General features: G+C 46.7%; 1 protein-coding gene across 1 annotated transcript in view; it reads right to left on the bottom strand.

Annotated features, from left to right (window-relative positions):
* LOC142903146 (receptor tyrosine-protein kinase erbB-4) overlaps positions 1 to 22,064 on the bottom strand; it is a 194,598-nt gene that overhangs the window by 98,409 nt on the left and 74,125 nt on the right. The window contains exon 2 of the mRNA XM_076048639.1: positions 864 to 1,015. Coding sequence (XP_075904754.1) covers positions 864 to 1,015 — 152 coding nt within the window. The remainder of the gene's footprint in view (positions 1 to 863; positions 1,016 to 22,064) is intronic.

Below are 22,064 nucleotides of genomic sequence, written 5' to 3'. Positions count from 1 at the left end.
AACAAACAAATAAAAAGAAAAACAACCTGTGTTGGGGCCGCTTCCGAGCAAACGCAGCTCAAAGACGATGACATTCACAGTGACGGGAAGATTGAGGAGACACAGACGGCAGCCAAACTCCTGACCTTCACGCCAGTCAGCTCTTCAACTTCAACTATCATAGAGCAAAATATAACCCCCCTCTACCCAAAAAAAACCCCTAAAATATGATGGTCTCTTTATGTGTGGCTGTCCATGGTCCTGAAGCGCCCCTCGACTGTTTCTGCATCGTTGCTGTCCGCAGTGCTGAGCTGCCCCGCGGCGGCGACCCCTCTGTGTCTCTGACCGTGGTGCTACACAGACACACTTTGCTGACCACCGAATGCGATTCTTTAAAAAGTTTCCCCCCAAAATTGTCTCTGTATTTTGGCTTTTTCTTTGCCGCTCCACTGTTTTTTTTTGTTTTTTTTTTACAGTATGAGTGTTATTCAATAACTGGATCTTGGACAAAATAAATAAATAAAAAAAGATATATATATATATATATATATATATATATATATATATATATATATATATATATATATATATATGTATTTTTTTTTTTTTTTTTTTTTTTTTTTAAATAAAAACATCAGTGCTAATGGTTTTTTTTCTTTGTTTTGTTTTTCTTTGCTTTTTTATTTTTTCTTTATGTAAGGAATGATGCAAAACTGGTGACTCACAAAGGTTTGAAATGATAATTTTTAACGCTGTGTAAGCGCTGACATATATCGCATCCGGTCTAGTTTTTGCAGCAGCGCAAGGCGGTTTTGTTGGTGAGCAACCACTCGAATGGTCCTAAGACTGGTGAATCAAAGCGGCCGGTTGCAGGCTCCGCCTACCTTGAGGAAGGACAGGTTGCGGCTGCGCTCGATGCTGGTGATCTCCAGGTTGCCCATGACCACTTCGCAGTTCTCGTAGAGCTTCTTCAGCGTGCGGTACTGCTGTTCCAGGTCAGAGGGACTGCTCAGCTTGTTCTCCGTGCCCGGGCAGACTGCAAAAACAGAACAGAGAAACATTAAAAAAAAAAGAAAAAAATGAGACAAGAGAAGGGTGACTTTGGAGGCAATTTGTCTTGTGGAACAAAACACACAAAAACACATCTCTTAGGTTAGGAAGTCAACATCGCTGCACCCAAAACAGTAACAGACACCAAAAAATAAGGAGTTCTCCACAAAGAAAGTAAAGGCAGGACTGACGTAATTAAAGTGAGATTAATATAAATGAAAAGCCCTTTAATAGCCAACAAATGAATAAATAAGAGGGTTTTATCCAGAAATCCCATTGCATAGGCCGGGTTTTTGAGAAGGAAATGCACTAAATTCTAAAAACGAGTAACCCGGACAAGCACGATGCTGTGAGTGGAGAGTGAGAGGTCATAAAAAGGGAGGAGTGGCAGAAAAAACAGGGAGGGATAAAGGCTCAGGAGGTGGAATTCCGTGGGTTAAAGCTCCGCCTGGCGTGGAAATGAGACACGGATTGAAGTGAATAAAGCGGAAAAAGGGAACAGAGGGGGAAGGAAAAGCGGGGGGAAATTACATAAACTATGAGGGAGGGTGGAGGGGGTGCAGAGCGACCCTTGGCTGTGACAGCCCAGGCGGAGGGGAGGGGAGAGAAGAGGGAGCGGATTGAGGTGAAGCAAGGGTGAGATATCATTTCTCCCAGGCGCTGACCTGCAGTCCTGGTCCGGTGCCGTTTAATCAAAGATATTCAAATTGCACAGGGTTGACCTTTTGATGGGGGCGGAGCTTCGTGCTGGGGGGTGAGGGTGGTGGTAGTGGGGGCGCGGGGTGCTGCGGAGATGACCACAAGAGATGTTCGGGGTGTTCGCCAGTGAGTGTGTGGAAACTTTATTTGAAAGACAAGATGATAAGAGGTGACAAGACCTTTTTTGTTGAAGAGAAACAATATGAGCAACAGTTGCAATTTTAAGGGGACGGAGCTACTGAGGCTCTTTGGAGAGAGGACATATATATATATACATATACATACATATGTATGTATATATATATATATATATATATATATATATATATATATATATATATATATATATACACATATATATATATATATATATATATATATATATATGTATATATATATATATATATATATATATATATATATATACATATATATATATATATATATATATATATATATACATATATATACATATACATATATGTATATATATATATATATATATGTATATATATATATATATATATATATATATATATATATATATATATATATACATATATGTATATGTATATAGGGCTGGGAAAGTTAACGCATTATTATATTTAACGGCAACAATTATTTTATCGCGCACTAACGCATGTTGCTCACGTGCTGTAGGAGCCGTGAGTAGGGATGGGCGATATATCGGCGTTTGCGATACATCGTCAAAACTCATGTTGATGACGTAATTACGTGCGCAACACACTTGTTGCTGGCAGCTCATGTGTCGCACAATAACAAGCACAGGGCTGATAGCGTACCCATCGTGCTCGAGAAGCGATCGTGGATTGTGTGCAGAGTGAAAATAAACACCACGGAAACGATTTGCAAACATCCTGTTTTACTTTTTATTTATTTTCTTTTGGATCAGCGGACCGGGATGTTGAGGCAGGAAACGCAAAAATGTTAGCAAACTTTTACTGGCAAAACTCCGAGTCAATCTTAGCATGGACCTTTTCCGGCTTTGTGTTCTTAAGTTACTCGAAGCAGACGTTGAACTCTGTTGTTTATCCACACCATATTTTCAAGAGCGATCTTTCTTTCTGTTCTCTGTGGCGCTTGTTTTCAGCGAGCTACTGCTTCTGCAAACACGGCGTGCTTCAGGCGTTCTCCTTCTTCTTCTGCCTTCAAGGAATAAACGTGCGGCGCCACACCAGGCCGGGCATAGGTATTACATCGTTTTCAGTCGTTTCCAGCCACGTATCCGTGTAAACTGGATTTTTTTTTTTCTTTTTCAAGTGCGGTTTCAAAAATATGCAGTTTCAAAAAAAATCCCAAAACATGGAAGTGAATTTTTTTAAATTTTTTATCGTCACTTTTATCGTTATCGCAATAAATGCCAGAAATTATTGTGATAAAACTTTTAGTCCATATCGCTCATCGCTAGCCGTGAGTTTCTAATGTTTATATTTGTGAGCGCACTTCTTTAACACCTGGGTAGGAGGTGTGTGTGTCACTGTGGGGTGTAGCCACAACGCTATTTAATGACATTCACCTGTGCGCCTAGGATATCTTGGTGTGGTGGGGTGAGCATCGGAGGTCATTGTGATAAAGAATAAAATAAATTAAAAAAAACTTCAAAGCAAGACTGGATTTATTTTCCTCCTCCTTACTCCTTCGCCCACCGCAGCTTATTTATTTATCAATCGCCAGTTAGCCGCAATACATTCTTTTATTTTGTAAAAGTGTGCTGCTGGCTGAATAACTGACTTTGTTCATATGGTAGAACATTAAAATAAAAGTGCACTATACACTTCTTTTAAATTCATTATTGGATTTTGCATATACAGTGTGATTAATCGTGATTAATCAGGGAAATCATGCTATTAATTGCGATTAAAACCTTTAATTGTTGCCCAGCTCTAATATATATACACCCATATATACACATACAGTATGCATATATACTGTATCATTATATATATACGAAGCTCAGCATCAGACTTTCAAAAAATTAATCGCATGGTTGTCCATAGTTAACTCACGATTAATCGCAAATGAATCGCATATTTTTTATCTGCTCTAAATCTACCGTAAACTGATATTTTTCCATTTTTTTAAATAAGCATATCAACTTGGGAGTAGGCAAATGCTTTCTGCAAATGCAGCATGTTTATTCGTGTTGGAGCAATGACAAACAAAACAAAAGCATAGGGTAAAAAAAATAATTATAAACTCAAGCCCAACAAAGATAACAGATGGGCATAACTGTAACAATGCATAGTAATGATTAGTAGTACTACCAAAATTTGTATATTTTACTTTTCAACTCGAACTTGAACTATTCATCCCCTTTTTTCAGCAGCTATTAACACAAAAGGATGACCCTTACGCCCGCCGGTTCACACTGGACGCGGAAGTGCCGCGAAGTGCCGAGCGCTTCAGTTTGGCACCCATGTTAATCAACATTATGGTTCACACCAGACGCGAACGGGCGTAAGTGTGTGTGTGTGTGTAAATAGAAACACGCACTCAGGTGTCCATCTCAAGACCTCTTTCATAATGATCACTGACCAGCATCTCTAGGATCAAACGTATTTTGATCAAGTCTTCCTCAGTGTGTGTGTATTTGTTTAATCTCTCTCGCACTCTGATACAATGTACTGACAAATATAACATACAAATATGATTGAATTTGTCATTCGGTTTTTATTTTGAAATTAGTTTATTTTGAAAATTCACCGGATTTTCTCGGTTGTTTTTTTTTTTTTTTTTTTTTTTTTTTTTAGCGACTTCCTGTACTATTGACGAAGATCGCTGGCGGCTTGCGCACAAAATAGAACAGACGCCGAACCGACAACTGCATGGCGCGAGCCGCGCGCTTGTTCGCGTCTAGTGTGAACCACCAAATTGATTAACGTGGGCGCCGAATGGAAGCGCTCGGCGCTTTGCGGCGCTTCGCTTCCACGTCCAGTGAACTAACGTTAAATGCATGCCGCGATCCGCGAGGGGAACCGCGCGCCTTGTTCGCGTCAGCTGTGAACTACTACATTGATTAACATGGGCGCCGAATGGAAGCGCTCGTTTCCATTTACAATTGACGCCTTATCCATGTTAGTCCTTCCTAGTGCTCATCTACGCTCAGTGTCTTTTTCTTTTTTTGTTGTGTTTACAAGCCGGCTGCAAGCGTGTGACTGTGTGCTGTGAGTCAATTCATTTCCCGTTTCCACAATCTACGGAGCGGCCAAAGGCTCAAAAAGCGCCGTGCGCGTCGGCGATAAAGCGGCGGTGAGTTAACGCGTTAAAACTTTCGTTAAAACTTTGACACCCTCAATATATATATATATATATATATATATATATATATATATATATATATATATATATATATATATATATATATATGTATATATATGTATATATATATATATATATATATATATATACATATATATATATATATATATATATATATATATATATATATATATAGAGAGAGAGAGAGAGAGAGAGAGAGAGAGAGAGAGATACAGTATAGATATATTTTTTGAAAGTCTGATGTTGAGCTTCGCTGCTGCCGGCGCTGTAATTAGTTTTTTCCCTGTGTTTTCGGGCCATCATGCTGCTTCCTTCTTTCCTTGCAGGTTTTTCTAGTGCAGTGCAGTCAGCCTCGGTCCTCGCCACCATCTGGACCATTCAGCTGGCGCTGCCATCGCCACCGCCACGGCCGCCGGCACGACTGGAGGATCACGAGCAAGCGAGTGTGTGTGTAATTGTGTGTGTGTGTGGCAGAGACCGGATAGAGAGTTTGGCTCAGTGTAAATAAATGACTCATTAAAGATTGTCAGCGCTCCAACTTATGAGCAGGTCTCACTTTTGAATGAATGCGACTCGTTTTGGGCCAAACAACTGGTGAATCTTGGCGAGAAAAAAGAGAGGAAAAAAATGAAGAAAACACTGTCAAATATAATTAGTCGGGCTGCACACGCTACTTATGATTCTGGTGCCAATTTCATGTTTGCTTATTCATATATAAAGGAAAATAATTATTTTTTTAATTTATTTATTTTAAATAGAATTCTAAGAAGATTTAATTCTGAGGACTGGCTGGATTTTTGGCCCAGAACTAATTTAGTCGAGTCACGTCGTCAGATTTTCCAAAGTCAAAATTCAAATGTTCAGATGTTGAACATCATATTTCCACGACAACATTCCTGCTGTTTGTCTTTCAGGTAACAACAAGACAATTTGTCGCCCAAACAGCTCTTTTTTCTTCTTCCTGCGACAAGTTTGCCTTTACAGCAACTTCTAACTCTGCGCACCATCTGCTGCAGCTGCTGCTGCTAAAACAGATACGACACAGCAAAGGCTTTTATTTTGAAGTTTGTGAAGCCACACCTCCATCTGCCGCCGCCGCTCTTTGCATCCTGTCCCTTCAGCACACACACACACACACACACACACCAGCCGAGACTAAGAAAGTCTCCCCAGCAAGCAGCGTTGGAATAATGGAATTGAACAGAGTCTCAACGACATGATTGGCTAAAGATGATTTGATTAAACTGTGCTACAAAGAAGAAGCTTCTTGGTTTGGCATCTTCCTCCTCCTCCTCCTCCTCCTCCTCCTCCTCCTCCCACTCCTCCTCCAGATCTTGCAATAAAATAAAAAGACAAACTTACAATAATAAAAGCCAACGAAGGCCAGTTAATTCTCTGAACTCTCTGAAGAACGAAACAGAAAAAAAAACAAGCTGTAAATGGAGCAAGTGCTTGGTGGAAGCAAATGTTGAAGGAGATCATGAAGCTCATAAAGTCAAAAGCAGAAAGACCAGGTGGCTCCGCCCACATCCTCAGTCCTGCTTGGGCTGGGGGGGGGGCTGAACCTGACCTGTGTGTGTGTGTGCGCGTGTGTGATAAATGAGATTTGCTGACCTCACACACACACATACACGCACAGAAGAGTTATTAGATGAAAATGATTTAGGAGCAGCTACAGAAGCCGAAGGAAGCCTGAGCAGAGGCCTCTACAATTGGAGGGATCAATAAGTGTGTGTGTGTGTGTGTGTTAAAGGTTAGCGGCATCTGTAATAATCTCTTATTGAAACCCTGGTTTTACGCCTGCGTGTGTGTGAGTGTTTTTGTGTGTGTGTGTGTGTGTGTGTGTGTGTGCGCGAGCCGATAAAGGATCAGAAGAGGTTGAAGAGCGAGAGAAGCGAGTGGAGGGGGGGAGGTGAGAGAGGGTGGGGGTGGTAGGGGGGCAACTGTGGAAAACCAATATTGGAGCATGTACGTGCGCACGCAAACACACACACACACACACACACACACACACACACACACACGCGCTCCGGTGTAAAAGCTCTTCTTCCAAAGTGTCCAGACCCATCTGCTCTCTTCCTGCTCCTCATCTCTTCCTCTCCGCCCTCGGCCACCTGTTCCTCTCTCCTCCCTCCTTCTTCTGCTGCTCCTCATTCGTCCCTGCTTTCCCTCCCTCCTCAGCATTTATGCCTCAGGGGGAGCAAAAGGTCAGAGTCCACCTGTCCATCTGCAGTCCATCCTCTCAGTTCGGACGCAATATCATGCAATACTCCCTCTGACCTCCAGGGGTAGAAGGAGAAGTCGGGGTTTGAGGTGGGAAGAGGAAGAGGAGAAGAAGGAGGAGGAGGAGCAGGCAGTAGTTGTAGAATGAATGATTCCTTCATGACGAACTGACGACACTTTAGTTTTATTTCTTCTTCCTCCATCTTCGTCCTTCATCTAGTTCAAATTCAGACGAGCATGTGTGTTTATGTGTTTATATTTTGTTAGTGTGTGTGTGTGTGTGTGGGTGTTTGCGTTTAAACACGGATTTATATATATATATATATATAAAAACAGCAGAAGGAAGGAAGCCACGACTGCGTGACAGGCACCCTTCAAGACAGAATTTAATCTCCTTAAATTGAATTACAACTTAATCCCGCCTCTCGCTTTTTTTTTTTTCCTTTCCCTGCCACCGCCGTTGCTTTATTTCTTCCAGGGGGAAAGGAAGGCTAAGGCGTCATTGTGGGTTTCATTTTTCAATTCATAGGGGGTGATTGAGTCGCACTCCAGCACACTACTGCACACTCCTGACTCAGAGTCCAGAGTTCCTTAAACATCCGTGTCTGAGGTATTAAAAATGGAGGTATTAAATAGTGGCGGATGCCACTTCATCATCCTGTTGTTGCTATTTGATTTTTTTTTTACTGTTGCCAGGTCTGAACGATAGACATCTCTTCATTGCTCTAATAAAGACCAAAATAATAATCACAATATTCCGAAAAAAAGGCATTTGGGTCCGAGGAGCTTTTTTTTACTCTGGAGAGAAAAAAAGAAAAAAAAATAGACATCAGCAGCTTTTGGATGGAAACTGAGAGAGTGAATGAGCGGGCGTGCGAGTGAGAGACTGAATGAGCAAGCGAGCGGGTGGCATGGCAACCCGGCAGGTCGAGCCGAGCGCCGTCACCTGCAACACAACCCGACGTGACAGCGAGCACGGCCGGCTTGTCGGGATCATATTTCACCTCCGGCAACCTCCGCGGGTCCCAAAAAAAACTTCTTCTTCGCGTTTCGAGGTCTACGAGACTTCCAGACATCAAACATGTGGTAAATAAGTAAAACAACTAGATAGTCGAAATGAACAGCAGCCGTTCTCCTGGCGGTCGCCAGAGTCAGAGAGCAGCCTCACGGTGACAACAAGTCAGGGTTTTTATAGAGCCGCTCTGAAAGCAGGTGGGGTCAGGGTGACCCTCCATCCAGACAGGAAGTACTGATGCAGGGCCTGCGATGCAGGCAGAAAAATAAATCAATGACTGGATGAAACGGATGAGGCGAAGCGGGACGACAGTTGCAACACGGCTCTGCCTTCTTTCAACTTTTTCTCTCCTGTCAGACCAACTGTCAATGGGACCACGAACCACTGTGCTTTTATCATGAAAAAAAATCCCAAAACAGCAGAAATTCCTGGCTGGCCCGGTCAGCTGTAGCAAGGCTCGCGCACACTTCCTGTGTGTGTTTCCCTCTGCTTCCTGTTTACTCATCTGGCCTAAACAAGAAACAGGAATCTACTTGTTTAATGAACCACTGAGTTTTTTCCCAAAAAGTTTCCCGTCTGCCCACTTCTGAGTGAACCGTCGGGATCAGCGGCTCCCTGCACCAGAGCGTCTCTGCTGCCAGACTCAAAGGTCAGCCAGCACTGTCACCCAGCTCAGTTGTGTCACCGTCGCGCTATTTTTAGCTCAGTCATTAGCCCGTTGTTCGCTCCAGAGAAGGCGGAGTTTCTCTGAAAATCTTCAACAGCTGAGCAACCGACGAGCGTCTGCCGTCAATTATTCAAAGGAAACGGTATAAAATATACATACAGGCAGACAGGGGGCGCTGTCCCGACAGAGAGGGCAGCGTGTTCATCCGCTTTGAGGGCATCCGAACCGCCGCCATCAATCACCTTCACAGCCCGGAGGGAGGGGAGAGGAGAGCGTTTCAGTTCCACTCCCCCGCTGACGTTCCTGCACTTTCACACATTTCTGGGCCGTCTCGCAATCACCCATCAGTCCACCTGTGTCAAACACACGCACACACACACACACACACACACACACACACATACACACACACACACACACACACACACACAAACTGGCCCTCCTCCATCAAAAGGCCAATCATCACGCGGCCGGCGATGCAACATCACCTGCTGCACAGACACAGGTGAGACGACGGGGTCATTTGTATAAGAGGTGTGTGTGTGTGTGTCTATGCGCGTGTGTGTGTGTGTCAGGCGCACGTTTAATGACTCGTCCCCGGCCAATTTTCAGCCGCTGCCTGTTTCTCTTGGAGGGAAAACGAGGTTTGTACTTAATGTAGCACAGAAGGCTCGACGCTTCATTCATGCCTATGCATGCGTGTGTGCATGCACAAGTGTGCGTGCGTGCCTGCACGTGTGTGCGTATGTGTGAGCGTATGTGAGCGATGTGTGCGTCACTTTCGTCTCCGAGCGGAACGTTAGCGGGAACCTTATGGGAGAAAAGTCATTACGACGGGAGGCTGGAGAGTGTCGAGAGGTGTTCCAGTGTGCGTGTGTGTGGGTGTGTGTGCGTGTGTGTGTGTGTGCTAATGAGTGTGTGATAGTTGATTCGTTCCCAAATCTTTTCCAACCACCACTGATGAGACTTCCCTTCCTTCCTTCCTTCCTTCCTTCCCTTCCACTTCCGGTCAGAGTGGTTTTTTTTTCCTTTTCCTTTCCCCCTCAAACGTCGGCCGACGTTTGGCCCCGCCCACTTCTTTCCCCCGGACAACCTGACTGGTCCTGTCAGTCGCCTCCTCTTCCTTCCTTCCCATCAGCCTGCCGCCGCCTCAAAAAAAAGAACAAAATCAGTCTGTACGTTGCAGCCAGTGACAGGAAAATTGAACGCCTCCTTTTTTTCTGGTGTGTTGTTGCTCATCAGAAGGCGGATCTTCAGTTCAGAGGCGGGTGGAGGGGGGGATGGGGGAGGGCAGGGGTGGGGGTTTGTTGGAGTCTCTGCCGACCTCTACAACCGCCGTGCGTCTAATCCCCTCGGCGAGGTCGCCGGTCGAGACCCACAACAGCCGCTAATGGACTTCACTTTGTTCGGTCCAGACGAGACTTTGAACCTCTGTGAAAGTTACTGTACTGAGGGAAAAAAAACATCACTGCGGGAAAAAAATTCCAGAAATTGGATTTTTTTTATGTGCGAGACAAAACTCAGACAAGACTGAAGGTTGGGTAAAAAAAAAAAAAAAAAAAATTGTGGTGTCGAAAAAAGTGTGTGTTTGATGGCGGCTGATGTGCAGTCGAGTCGGATTTCTGTTTTTTTTATTCTTCTTCTTTTTCTTTTTCTCCTCAGAAGAGCGAGATGAAGGCTGGGAACAGACGTGGATGCGAGCCCGGCTCGGCCGGCTGTAGCCGTGGGCGCAAACAAACACACGCTTACACACACACACACACACACACACTCACACACACAAATTCAATGGAGACAATCGGAGGGAGGGAGGGAGGCCGGAAAAACATGGCAACCACATCAAACAGCCCACCGCGATTTGAACCGAATCCCAGTCTGTCCAAAACCTGAGGAAAACAAACCAATAAAAGAGAGAGAGAGAGTGAGAGAGAGAGAGAGAGAGAGAGAGAGAGAGGGGTGGAGCCAGCGGCCGAAAGATGGACAGATCCGAGCGGGATGGACGAGACCTCCAAGCTTTTTCTGGACGGCTTTCCAGAAAAGTCAGAGTCCAGCTGCAGGTTCCTGAACTGGTCGGGATTTAAAAGGACTCGTCACGTCAGGCCACCCTTCCTTCTATCCTTCTATCCCTCCCTCCCTCCTTCCTACCTCCTGCTTCTTTGTCCTTAACAGTGCTGCGCCGCTCTCATTCATCTCGGACAAAGGGGGATAAATAAAAAAAGAAAAAAATCAATAGCCATTGGCCGGCGTGGCAAGGGGCCGAGGGATGTAAATAGCAGGAGTGTGACAATGGCGAGGATATAAAACAACGGGGGAGAAGGGTGATAGTGTGCGTGTGTGTGTGTGCGCCAGGGGGCTCGGGGGGTCGGGGGGTGTCAATGTAATCAACAGCCATCCCTCAAAAAAAAAAAAAAGGAATCCATAGGCTTATTAAAGGGGGAGGTGATAATTCAGTCCCAGTTGGGGGGCGGGGCTACGGCAAGGGGACTGATGACTCAGAGGTTGTAGGTACGAAGGGGGCGGGGCTTTGCTTGCTTCGTGATGAAACAGCGAAGGTCAATTATTATTGATTTTTTTCCTACCAATGTGATTCCCAGTCACTGGAAATACAGCAGCCAATCAGCTTCTGCTCTGGAAGGCGAAGATGAGAAAACAGGAAGTGGAGGCCAAAAGGGGGCTAAAAGGGCTACCGGTGGAATCATGTGATGATCCATAGGCCAACAGGAGGCCTTGGGGCGGTCGCCGCTTGGCTGGCCCGGCTACGGAGGATTCAGATTGGTTGGAATGTGACGGCCGGCCGACAGATGGCTTGTCCAATCACCTGCCAGCCTGCGAGTGCGGGAGAGTTTTCCCAGACGGGACGCCCAGATGGATTCAGGAAGTTTCTTCTGTTCAGTTTTTTTCAGCCGGAGACTAGCAGCTCTCGCCCGGAAGGGGGCGGAGCCACGGCTGTCCGAGTGGAAAAAGTCCTGTCTATGTCGTTTTTTTCCTTCAGTCGTTTTTGTTTTTGTTTTTTTAAAACGCAGAGCAGCCTCCGCCACCCCATGCAGATGTCGGAGTGGTGACGCTGGGACAGCGAGACACGAGAGAGAAAGAGAAAGAAAAAAAAGACGCACAGGAGACGCACAACGGGCGGCGGGGAACCGGTGGCGGCGCAAAGATGTGAAGTGGCAGCGATGGCTGCCAGTTTTCAAAACGTGAGCAGTTTTTTTTTTTCCTGTGTGTGTGTGTGTGTGTGTGTCCTTGTGCAGCCTCCAGTCAGACTTGCTGCCACGGTGACTCAATTCTCCTCCCGCTACCTTGACCTGCTTCTAACGTTTTAGTGAAAATATGGATTTAAAAAACTAATTCGTGTTCGATGTTGGAAGGAGCCAATCATGGAGCAGAAACTCAGAAATGCCTCCCCTTCAAAGAGCAGGTTAGTCTCTTGGCAGTCAGCAGTCAGGAGAAGCTGCTGCTGCTGCTGCTGCTGCTGCTGCTGCTAAAACGGTGAAATTAATTTTCATCTACTTCTTTTTAAAATAATCTGATTTGTAGAAGGTGAGAGTCATGAGGAAGCTGCCAAGTTGGATGGCTAGGAAAATAGAAAAGAAAGAAAAACATCTGATTTTTGGAATTTCAGCCCAGGTGTCTTCACATCTTCACCATTTCACCTCCTCCACGCTGAAAGCAGCTGCAGAAAAACGTTTCTGGGCACGTTGCAGTCCAAGTCAGTTCACTTGACTTTTTCTCCTGTGCAGGATAAAACTGCAGCTTCTCGGACCTTCTGGGATTGTAGAAATTAGAGCTTGTGAACTCTGGATGAGCCCAACTACGCAACCATGTTTTTTTTTTTTTGTGTGTGTGTGTGTGTGTGTGTGTGTGTGTGTGTGTGTGTGTGTGTAGTTTTTGTTTCCATTTGGGTTGAACCCTAAAATCAGTCGTGAGTCCTGGAGAGGAGGTGAGAGATATTTTCATAGGTCAGCTAATGGAGTGAGGATGGGGTGTAAAGGAGGAGGGGTGGGGGGAAGTACGGGAGGGGGATGGTGGAAGACCAGGTTTGAGACGAGAAGGAGGTTGAAGTGTGAGGAGATTTTCCTGCTCGTCTATTGGCTGATGTGGAGCCAACCAGGGTTTTGGTTTGAACTGATGTTCTAGATCAGGGGTCACCAACCTTTTTGGCACTGAGACCCACTTCATGGGTCCTGAGCCGTATGAAGGGCTACCAGTTCGCTAGATTCTCCGGAAATAACAAACTCTCTGAGTCATATATTATTATTATTAATGATACTCTTCTATGTGAAGACACTTATCAAGCTCATGAGTTCTCAATAATGATCAAAAATGACTTAACAAGGTTGGCTAAAATTGAATTTTAGACACAGCTCAATGAGTTGTGCAATTTTTCGAACAGGTCTACGGGCTAGTCATGAGGTCCTTGGGGGCTACCTGGCCGGCACCCCGTTGGTGACCCCTGTTCTAGATTTTAGAAAAAATGATGGAAGAGAGGAAAAGGAACAACAAATAAAAGCAAAAAAAAACTTATGTCAGGGATAGAAAGACAGTATTTTCTTTTCTTGGAGGAATTCCCAGTGTCACAATTTCTAAAGGACAACGTCTTTGAATTTTAGTATTAAATTCCAAATATAATTCAATTAAAACTGTTCACAACACATTGAATGTTCTCAACCTCTCGTCCAACTGGGACTAGTTTCCCAGCTGATGTGGCAGAAACGGTCACCCAAGTTTCAAAGATCAACCTCCGAGCTTCTTCTTCACACTCGACCACCAACCTTCACCAACAACAACAATAACGCTAAAAGGTCCCGACAGTTCCATACGGACTCACCGACTGAACCAAACTGCATGAACATGTTTTCCCCAATCAGCCTCAATTAGTTCCTGAACTTTATTCTGCGAACACTCTGTCACATGGCTTCAGTTCAAGGGATGGGGGTGGGCCGGGGTGAGGAGGGGGTGGGCGGGATCCCCCACTGGCCCAAGCACAGCTTTAATTAAATCTGCCATCATTAAAAGGCTCTCTGGCCGTTAGCGGCGACCCCCGGTGGACGAGCGCCGAGGCATCAATATTTGATGGCCAGAATATCAAGCAGCGGCGTTCCGGCCACCTTGACGGAGGCGCCGGAGCTCCACTCTGGAAAATTTGTCACGGAATATTCAATATGGGGGGGGGGGTCATTGGGAGGGTGAGAAGGGGGAACAGGGGGGGATTGAGCTAATTCAATCTGGATCGTCGCTGTTGCTGTCCTTCTGTAAACATCACGACACACTGTAGCTGGAGCTCTGCCGCCGCTTTGATTTCATCTCCACCTGAAGCCCCGGCACCGTCAGCAGGAAGCAGTAATTGTGCTTGGTGCTAGCTGCTAGTCGTTAGCTCCGCTGCTAGCCATTAGCTCCGCCGTTAGCCGGTATCTCCGCCCCCGAGAGGGACTCGGCAAAAGCCGACGTCACACACTTTGTGTGTGTCCGTGCATACGAGAGGAAACACGGCGGCTGAGTGTCTTGGCAACGCTGGCGGCCAACAGTGACGGTCGGGACATTCGGGAAAATTGCTTTTCTGACTTGATTTCCTCTCTGATAAACCCCTCAATTCCCCCTCCCCTCCTTTATGTCTCAGCCAATCCCCCTTCAAAAGCGACTCTGCCTTGAAAAAGAAAAGAAAAAAAAGGTTCACCGCCGTGTCAGTGAATCCAGCAGGGGGCGGAAGCGCGAGGGGGGCGAGACTCCTCCGTTTCAAAGTGCGGCTGATCAAGTGACGCACAAGTTTGGCGGCAGAATAATAAAAAAGAAAAAAGGGAGCATAGGAGGCGTAGAGCGAGGGAGGGGTGGGTGGGCGATCAGGGCGAGATAATTAATTCTCGGGTGAGTTAAAACGAGTTAACGCGCTGCAATTTGGGCCACGGGAAGCTCCGCTGCCCTTTCTCGCCCTCGCCGCAAAACAAAAGGAAGCATAATTGCGGCGGCGATGAAGACATCACATGACTGGGGAGGAACAGAGAGAGAAAGAGCGCGGGAGAGAGAGAGAGAGAGTTTGTGTTGGCCTCTCACAGATCCTTTGGGCGACGGCGCCACCTGCTCCAGATGCGGAACGGAGGCGCAGATGTCCCCGCTTTAATTAGCCCCGCCCCCCCTGAGAGAAAGCGAGAGAGAGAGATAGAGAAAGAAACGCCCGAGTCACTTTTTGCGGCGGTTTACTCAAGTCTGACGGAAGTTGGGAGTGAAATGAGCCAGGCAGGAAGTGCTGATGGACGAGGGGGAACAACCGAGCGAGGCCTCGCTGCCGCCCCCTTCTGGCCTGGAAAGGCAGCTGACGCGCGCGGCGCGGTGGCGGGAAAAAAAATAAAAAAATTAGGGGGGAAAGAAAAGTTAGTCGGAGACTCAATTGTTTTTGGGGACGAGTGAGGAGAGTCAAACGGGAGACCAAACATGGGAGGAAGATGATTGGCTGGCTGGCTGCTGCCTTCAAGTATCTGGGTTAGCGCTGTCATCACACAATCTCTTTTTTCGGCCTCACTACGGCTGAGACGCGTCACACAAGAGTGCACAAAGGCAGCGAGGGGCGAGAGGGAGGAACGCCACACACACACACAGATATACACGCGCACAAACACGCACACACAGGAGAGACACACGAACAGTGTGGAAGTTGCATTAGGTTGTGATGCTAATCGGGGGGAAATTAAGGCGAGAGGAAACAGTCGGCAAAAAAGTCGCTCCGATTCCTCAGTGACACAATCACAGCCGACCAGGAGTGTGTGTGTGTGTGTGTGTGTGTGTGTGTGTGTGTGTGTGTGTGATATGTCTTGGCAGGCCAGGCAGACGATTACAGTGTGTATTGTACCTGCTGATGCATCATTCCCCCGGGTTCGCACCACGGGGCAGCAAATCTCCGGCTGTTCCATCTATTAAGCACAAGGCTCAAGCCATCAGTACATGGGCGCACGCACGCACACACACACACACACACACACACACACACACACACTCACTCACTCACTCTTGTTACAGATGAGGCAGGCAGCAACACACAGCAACCGAGCTCGGCTGTTGGTCGTTAGCAAAAGAATAAGGAATTTTTGTTTTGCCACGATAGAAGAATAAGAAGGTGAAGAAAGCAGGAGCAAAATTTCTGTCATGTAAAAGATTTTTTTTCCAAGAAATTAGTTGTGCAAAATAAATTTATCAGATTTCAAAATGTTTTCTGTGGGCTTTCCCCAGTCACAGTCAGACGATCCCAGGAAAAGCCATGGCATGGTAGTCGTAGGTGTGTGTGTGTGTGTGTGTGTGTGTGTGTGCAGGGGAGGTGGGAGCAATACATTAACTAAAGGAAAAAACTTTGAAGGATGCTTCAAGGATGTGAAAAGGTTACTAGAAGCACCGACAGGGACGCCTTCCATCTCTGCACCAGGACTGAAATCCGACCCTGAGCCGAAGGCCAGAGAGCTGGGAAGAGGGGCTTCACCCCCCCTGCCCCCCTCACTACCCGGACGCAGCGCCGTCATCATTCCCAAACTAATGCGAAGGCGTCCGACTGCCTCCTTGATGAAACGGCCCCATAAAGGAAGACAAACGGCGCGGCGAAACAGTTTGCGTGAGCACAACTGCCCCCAGCGGGCTAAATTAATTTCCTCCTCCGGCGGCGCGTGGAAAGAAAAAAAAGCGGCCCAAAAGAAAGAAGAAAAGGAAAAAAAAAAGTGTCTCGGTGAGAGGAGACAAAGAGATAAACAAAAAAAGACGAGTCATGTGAACCTGCCGATAGCAAACGACCGCGACTGAAGTGCTTTCCTGATTTAGCACAGAAAGTCTTTATGTCGCAGTTTGATGCTTTTAAGTCACTCACTTGAGCCAGTTACATGTTTCTGACAATATGGATGTTCATTGAATTCATTTAATTGAAAATATTTATTTCAGGTACCACATTACAAATTTTTTCCTGACTTTCATATTAAAAAAAAAAAATAAACATTTGAAAAAGAAGGGTGGAGCCAACAGGTCACCTCTGCCCATTGTGACATCTGGCAAGAAATCTTTTTTTTTCACCCTTGGCTTCGCCTTTGCTCTTTTTTCCCCTTCAGTTTTCTTTTTCCCGTTAAACTTTTTGCCTTTGAAGCCGAGTGTCCGTCACTGCCGCCGCCGCCTATCTCGCTCCCTCACCAGGGCGATTTACGAGGCCGCCGCCCTCCTCGGCCCGCCGTTCGCCGAGCCGCCTGATCTGGTCATAAAGCAGCCGGCCGACGCCAGTTTACGAGGGCTGCCGGCCGGCGGAGGGACAGACGGAGGCGGGAAGATTTACAAGGAGTCCCCGACCGACCGAGGTGCTCAGCCAGTCACTGCTTTTTTTTCTCTAATTCTTTAACCCTCCTCCCGACCCCCACCCACCCCGACCCCCTCCCTTCTGGGCACTACAACAGCTTCGACCTTCACCTGTGCAGGTACGTTTTCTTCCCTCCCTGGATGCTAATCGGTGTTTGAGTCGGGATCCCCCTCCGGGGGGCGCCGGCTCTCGTGTCATCGCTGCTGCTGTTGACCGCCGCCGCCGCCGCCGCCGTGCCATTTAAGAGGCGCTCAGCAGGGGGCAGCGGAGGTCAACTTAATTTGAATCTGACAGAGGACAGATTAACCTGCGAGGGGCGATGTCGGGAGGCTAAGAGGCCGTTTAGTGTCTGGAGGTGTGGGGAGAGGGGGGAAAGGGGAGGAGGGGGAGGGAGGAGTCACTGCCGCTCAGTCCGCCGTCGCTGGTTTAAATATTGATTCAAGACGAGTCGCCTGGTTTCATGCAAATGAGCCGCCACGTTCCCATCGAGTGGCGGCTGGATTAAACCACGAGCAGGAACCGAAAACGAGCAACATGGTCCGGAACGTAACCAGGAAGTAATAAGCTAAGCTTAGTGAACTCAGGGTTAGCGAGTGTCGAGTGAGCGGCCTCCAAAGGTAGGGGGCACAAGGTACAAGGGAAGTGGTCAAAAAACGTAAATCAAAAAGTACATTGAGTTGGTAAAGTTTGTATCGTGAAAAGTTTCAACGTTAAACTTGTAAAGTGTAAAGTTTGTGTCGTGAGAAGTTTAAGCATAAAACAGTGTAAAGTTTGTAAAAGCTTCCTTTAGCTTTAAGTCACTCATTCACACGTCCAGTGTCGAGAACAAGAACAAGGCCGAGCTCGCAAACCCACCGAGCCTCCGCGGTGAACCACCCAGCAGGGGGCGCTGCATCACCGGACGCCTCCCTGAAGCCCAAAACTTCTGAGGTCAAAGTTCATTTCCGTTGTATTTCTTTCCTCCTGCTTTCTGCCCCTCTTAGTCACATGGCGGTGGAAAAAGGGGTTGGAACCTGTTGTGCGCTCAATCTGCTCACGTCTATTCTGTAAAGTCTGTTGCATTTTCTTGTCCACCATATAAACGCCAGCGGGAATAAGTCTCAGAGGCATCGAGTCCCGTTAAATTAGAATTCAGGAAACACACAACAACAACAAGCGGTGGATTTCATATCTGAGACAGACTTTGAAATAACGATTCCCGTTGGTGATTTGGGACCAAAAAAACAAAAACCAAACCAAAAAAAAAATGCTCCAATCTTTTTATTTATTACTTATTATTTTTATTTTAAAAAGCAGCAAACCAAACAAAGTCTTTTTTAATCCTATTTTAACTCTTAAATAAAAGACATTGACAGAAGAGGAGACGCAGAATGCCGACACTCCAATTCCTTCTTTATTTATCTGATTTCTTCCTGGTTTGATGTTCCTGATCCCCCCTGCGGCTCTCTGATTGGCTGTCTGTGACACGGCTCTCCTCCGTTTTGTGCCTCGGAAGATTTGGACCCGCTACAAGTTTGTTTTTTTCCCTTTCTCTCTACTGCCAGATGCAGCAGCAAGGTCGGCCAATCAATCGACTCCCTCCCGAGAAGCAGGAAGTAGCTTAGCGTCACCTCGCCCTCCTCGGCCCCGCCCATCTCTGAACTCCTCTGCCCTTTTCCATCCTCACATCCGACGATGAGAGGGAAGAGGCGGAGGAGAAAAAAAGAAAATTGCTGCACCTGGGAGCGTTTTTCCGGCGCTCCGGCAAAGTTCAAAGAGGAAAAAAAGAAATGAAGAAAAAACGCCTCCTACGCTCGTTTGCGCTCATTTTCCTCAGGAATTTGTTTGTGCTAACGGCGGTAACAGAAGCTGCGCAAGCGCAAAAAAAGCCACTTTGTGTCTCGTGCGGGAATCACTTTCTGGGATAAACGATGCCAAGCCGTGGCGGCGTAGCAGTTTCCTAACCGGTCACCAACCAATAAAGAGTGACGGCCGGAAGCTGATTCAAGGATGCTGAGAAAGGGACAATGGCTTGAGGGAAACCTCAATCGAGACAAAAAAACTAGGACGCACGTTTGATAATATCACATTACTTCAACTTAAAGGGACCGTGTTGTTTGTACTCACATCACAACTGGAGGAAGAACATTCAATTTTACAGCATCCATTTGTTGCGTTACTCAGAAATGTTTTACAATTTTCGAAGTAAAAACCTATTTTGGACGACCATCACTTTTTTTAATTGGGGAACGAAAGACAGAAAAATCATCAACAATCAACAATCAATCAATTAAATGCAGTGATAAATTAGCCTGGTTCCAGTAGAAACTAAAAAATTACAGATAAAGAGAAATTTCAGCTGAAAAAAACACAAAAAAAGCCCCTTGTCGTCTGTCTGTCTCCGTTTCGTCCTCTCGTCCACGAGGCTGAACTGATATAAAGTGGTTCAACCCTGCCGAGTGTCGAGAAGAAGAAGAAGAGGAAAAAAAATCCTAATAAAAAGACGAGGAGTGAAGCGAGGAAGAGAAGAAGGAGAGGATAAAAAAAAGGGGGGAAAAAAACACTTATTTTTGATGGCGGCTTCAAAGGCCATTACTGGCGCCTTTGAAAAGTTACCAAAGGGTGGAAGTTGTGGGGAGTGGAGTCGAGGGGTTGAGGAGGGGTGAGGCCGCCTTCCGCTTCCTCTCCACTCTTCTTCCGTCTTTATTTATTTTACCGCTGTTTTCTCACTCCTTCCCCTCCTCCTCCTCCTCCCCGATTCTACCTTTTCCTCCGCCTCCTCCTCCTTCTCCCACTCCTCTGCCTCCTCCTTTTCTTCCTCCCTTCTCCTCTCCCTCCTGCAGCTCCTCCTCCTCTGATGGAATACTAAGTAAACAAGATCAAGGCCGAGATGGTGAGGAGTCGCTGAGGCCCTGGCCGCCGTCTGGAAGGAAGGCTTAAGCCCACAGACAGATAAAGTGCTTCTTTAGGCAGGGGGCGAGCGATAGCGAGAGAGAGGGAGAGAGAGAATAGGGGGGTGGGGGGAGGGGCAATCAGCTATTCCATTTCTCACGGCACAAAAGCCGGCAGCAGCGGAGTAATTATCAACCGCACTGAGGCAGGTGACACATTTTTTTCCTCGCTGGGTTTTATTTGAGGATCAGCGAAAGAGTTTTCAAAGGGGTTTAGCATAGCATAGCATAGCTAGCGTAGCGCCATGACGAACGCTGGTGATCTGATTCAGAAGCTTCAGTAGCCACTTTCAACTCATTTTACGAGGGCTTTGCCGCAGAGGTGGTTAGCATCACTAGCCTTGTTACCTGCTTCTCAGTGAGGGCGTTTTTACAAGGTCTGTGGTGGAGGGATTTAGCATAGCTAGCTATGTTAGCTGCTGTCAAGTTAGAGGATTTTTACAACGTGCACATCCAAGGGGGTTTAGCATAGCCAGCTTCGTTAGCTGCTGTCAAGTTAGAAGATTTTTACAAGGTTCGCCTCCGAGCGGGTCTATCACAGCTAGCTTCGTTAGTGGTTATTTCAAGTCGTTGCACTTTTATAAGGTTGCTTCCATGGGGTTTGGCATAGCTAGCTCTTCATTAGCTGCTTCCCAGTTGGTGCAATTTTACGAGTTTTGCCTCGGAGGGGTTTAGCCTCGCTAGCTGCATTAGCTGCTTCGTTCCCAGGCAAGGGATATTTACGGGTCCACCTTTGTGGAGGTTTAGCATAGCTAACTTTGTTAGCTGAGTTTCCCAGTCGGGGCATTTTTTACAACGTCCGCCTCCGAGGGGTTTAGCCTAGCTAGATCTTTATTAGCTGCTTCCCAGTTGCGGTGACTTTACGAGGTCCGCCTCCTCCAACTTCCCAACACAGAGGCCAGATGATAAAACTCGTCGCCACACTACTTTGCTTGTTTTGGCCGCCCACTCGACCTCGACGGAGACACATTTTTTTCCTGCCGGCAATAAAACAACGGCGTGCCTTCCAGGCTGCGACTCCTCCTGCGACGTTGCTTTAATTACAGCGGCTGGTCCGATTCCGGGCAGAAACCCACCGCCGCTCCGGCCTTGGGGCCAATCAGAGAGCAGCGTGCCAAGACGCTGGCGGAGTCTCCCTCTCTCTCTACCTCTCTCTGTCTCTCCCTTTCTCTCTCTCTCTCATTAGCCGAGCACTTCATGAATGTCCAAATGAAACATGTCAGGAATCAAAACTATTTGGGGTGTCATGCTTAAAAAAAAAAAAAAAAAATTAAAATACGCTGCCAGGATCATAACTGGAGGGAATCTTTTTTTTTTAATGAGGTTCTGATCTGCAAGTAGTCTGGTTGGCAGTGAGAGGGGGGCGGGGGGGGGGGGGGTGAGAGAGAGAGAGAGAGAGAGAGAGAGAGAGACAGAGAGAGACAGAGACTTGTAAGAGCCGTGAGTCAAACCCAAACAAAAGTGTTTTCCGCGGAGCACCAGGCCGACTCGGACTGCGCTGGTGTTTGTTGATGGGGGACTGGAGCGCCACCTGTCACAACACCGAGGGATTAGTGGACAACCTGCACACTCAGCAGCCAACAGTCCATCAAGCTCCACCCCCTCCACACCCCAACAACAGCCGACAGCCACAGAAATTGTAGGATGACGTTTTATTTTGGGCATTTTCTTCCCCAGTCTGGTGAAAAGTGCTCAGGCTCAGGTTCCCCTGTCGAGAAGAAGCAGTACTTCTTCTAAAAAAATCTTCTTCCTCATCTTCCTCCTCACGTCTCTGGAGGAACAACAAACAGAAAAACAAAAAGGTTGCAGCTGCACGACATGGTGCGAGCGACCCACTTCTTCTTCTTCACTTCTGTCAGTGGAACGCAGGAAACAACTGGGAATGTTTTT

The sequence above is a fragment of the Nelusetta ayraudi genome, unplaced genomic scaffold, assembly GCF_046127955.1.
Source record: "Nelusetta ayraudi isolate G7.1 ecotype Tasmania unplaced genomic scaffold, CSIRO-AGI_Nayr_v1 ptg000106l, whole genome shotgun sequence".
NCBI classification, from domain to species: Eukaryota; Metazoa; Chordata; class Actinopteri; order Tetraodontiformes; family Monacanthidae; genus Nelusetta; species Nelusetta ayraudi.
This window is presented reverse-complemented; position numbering and strand designations above follow the sequence as displayed.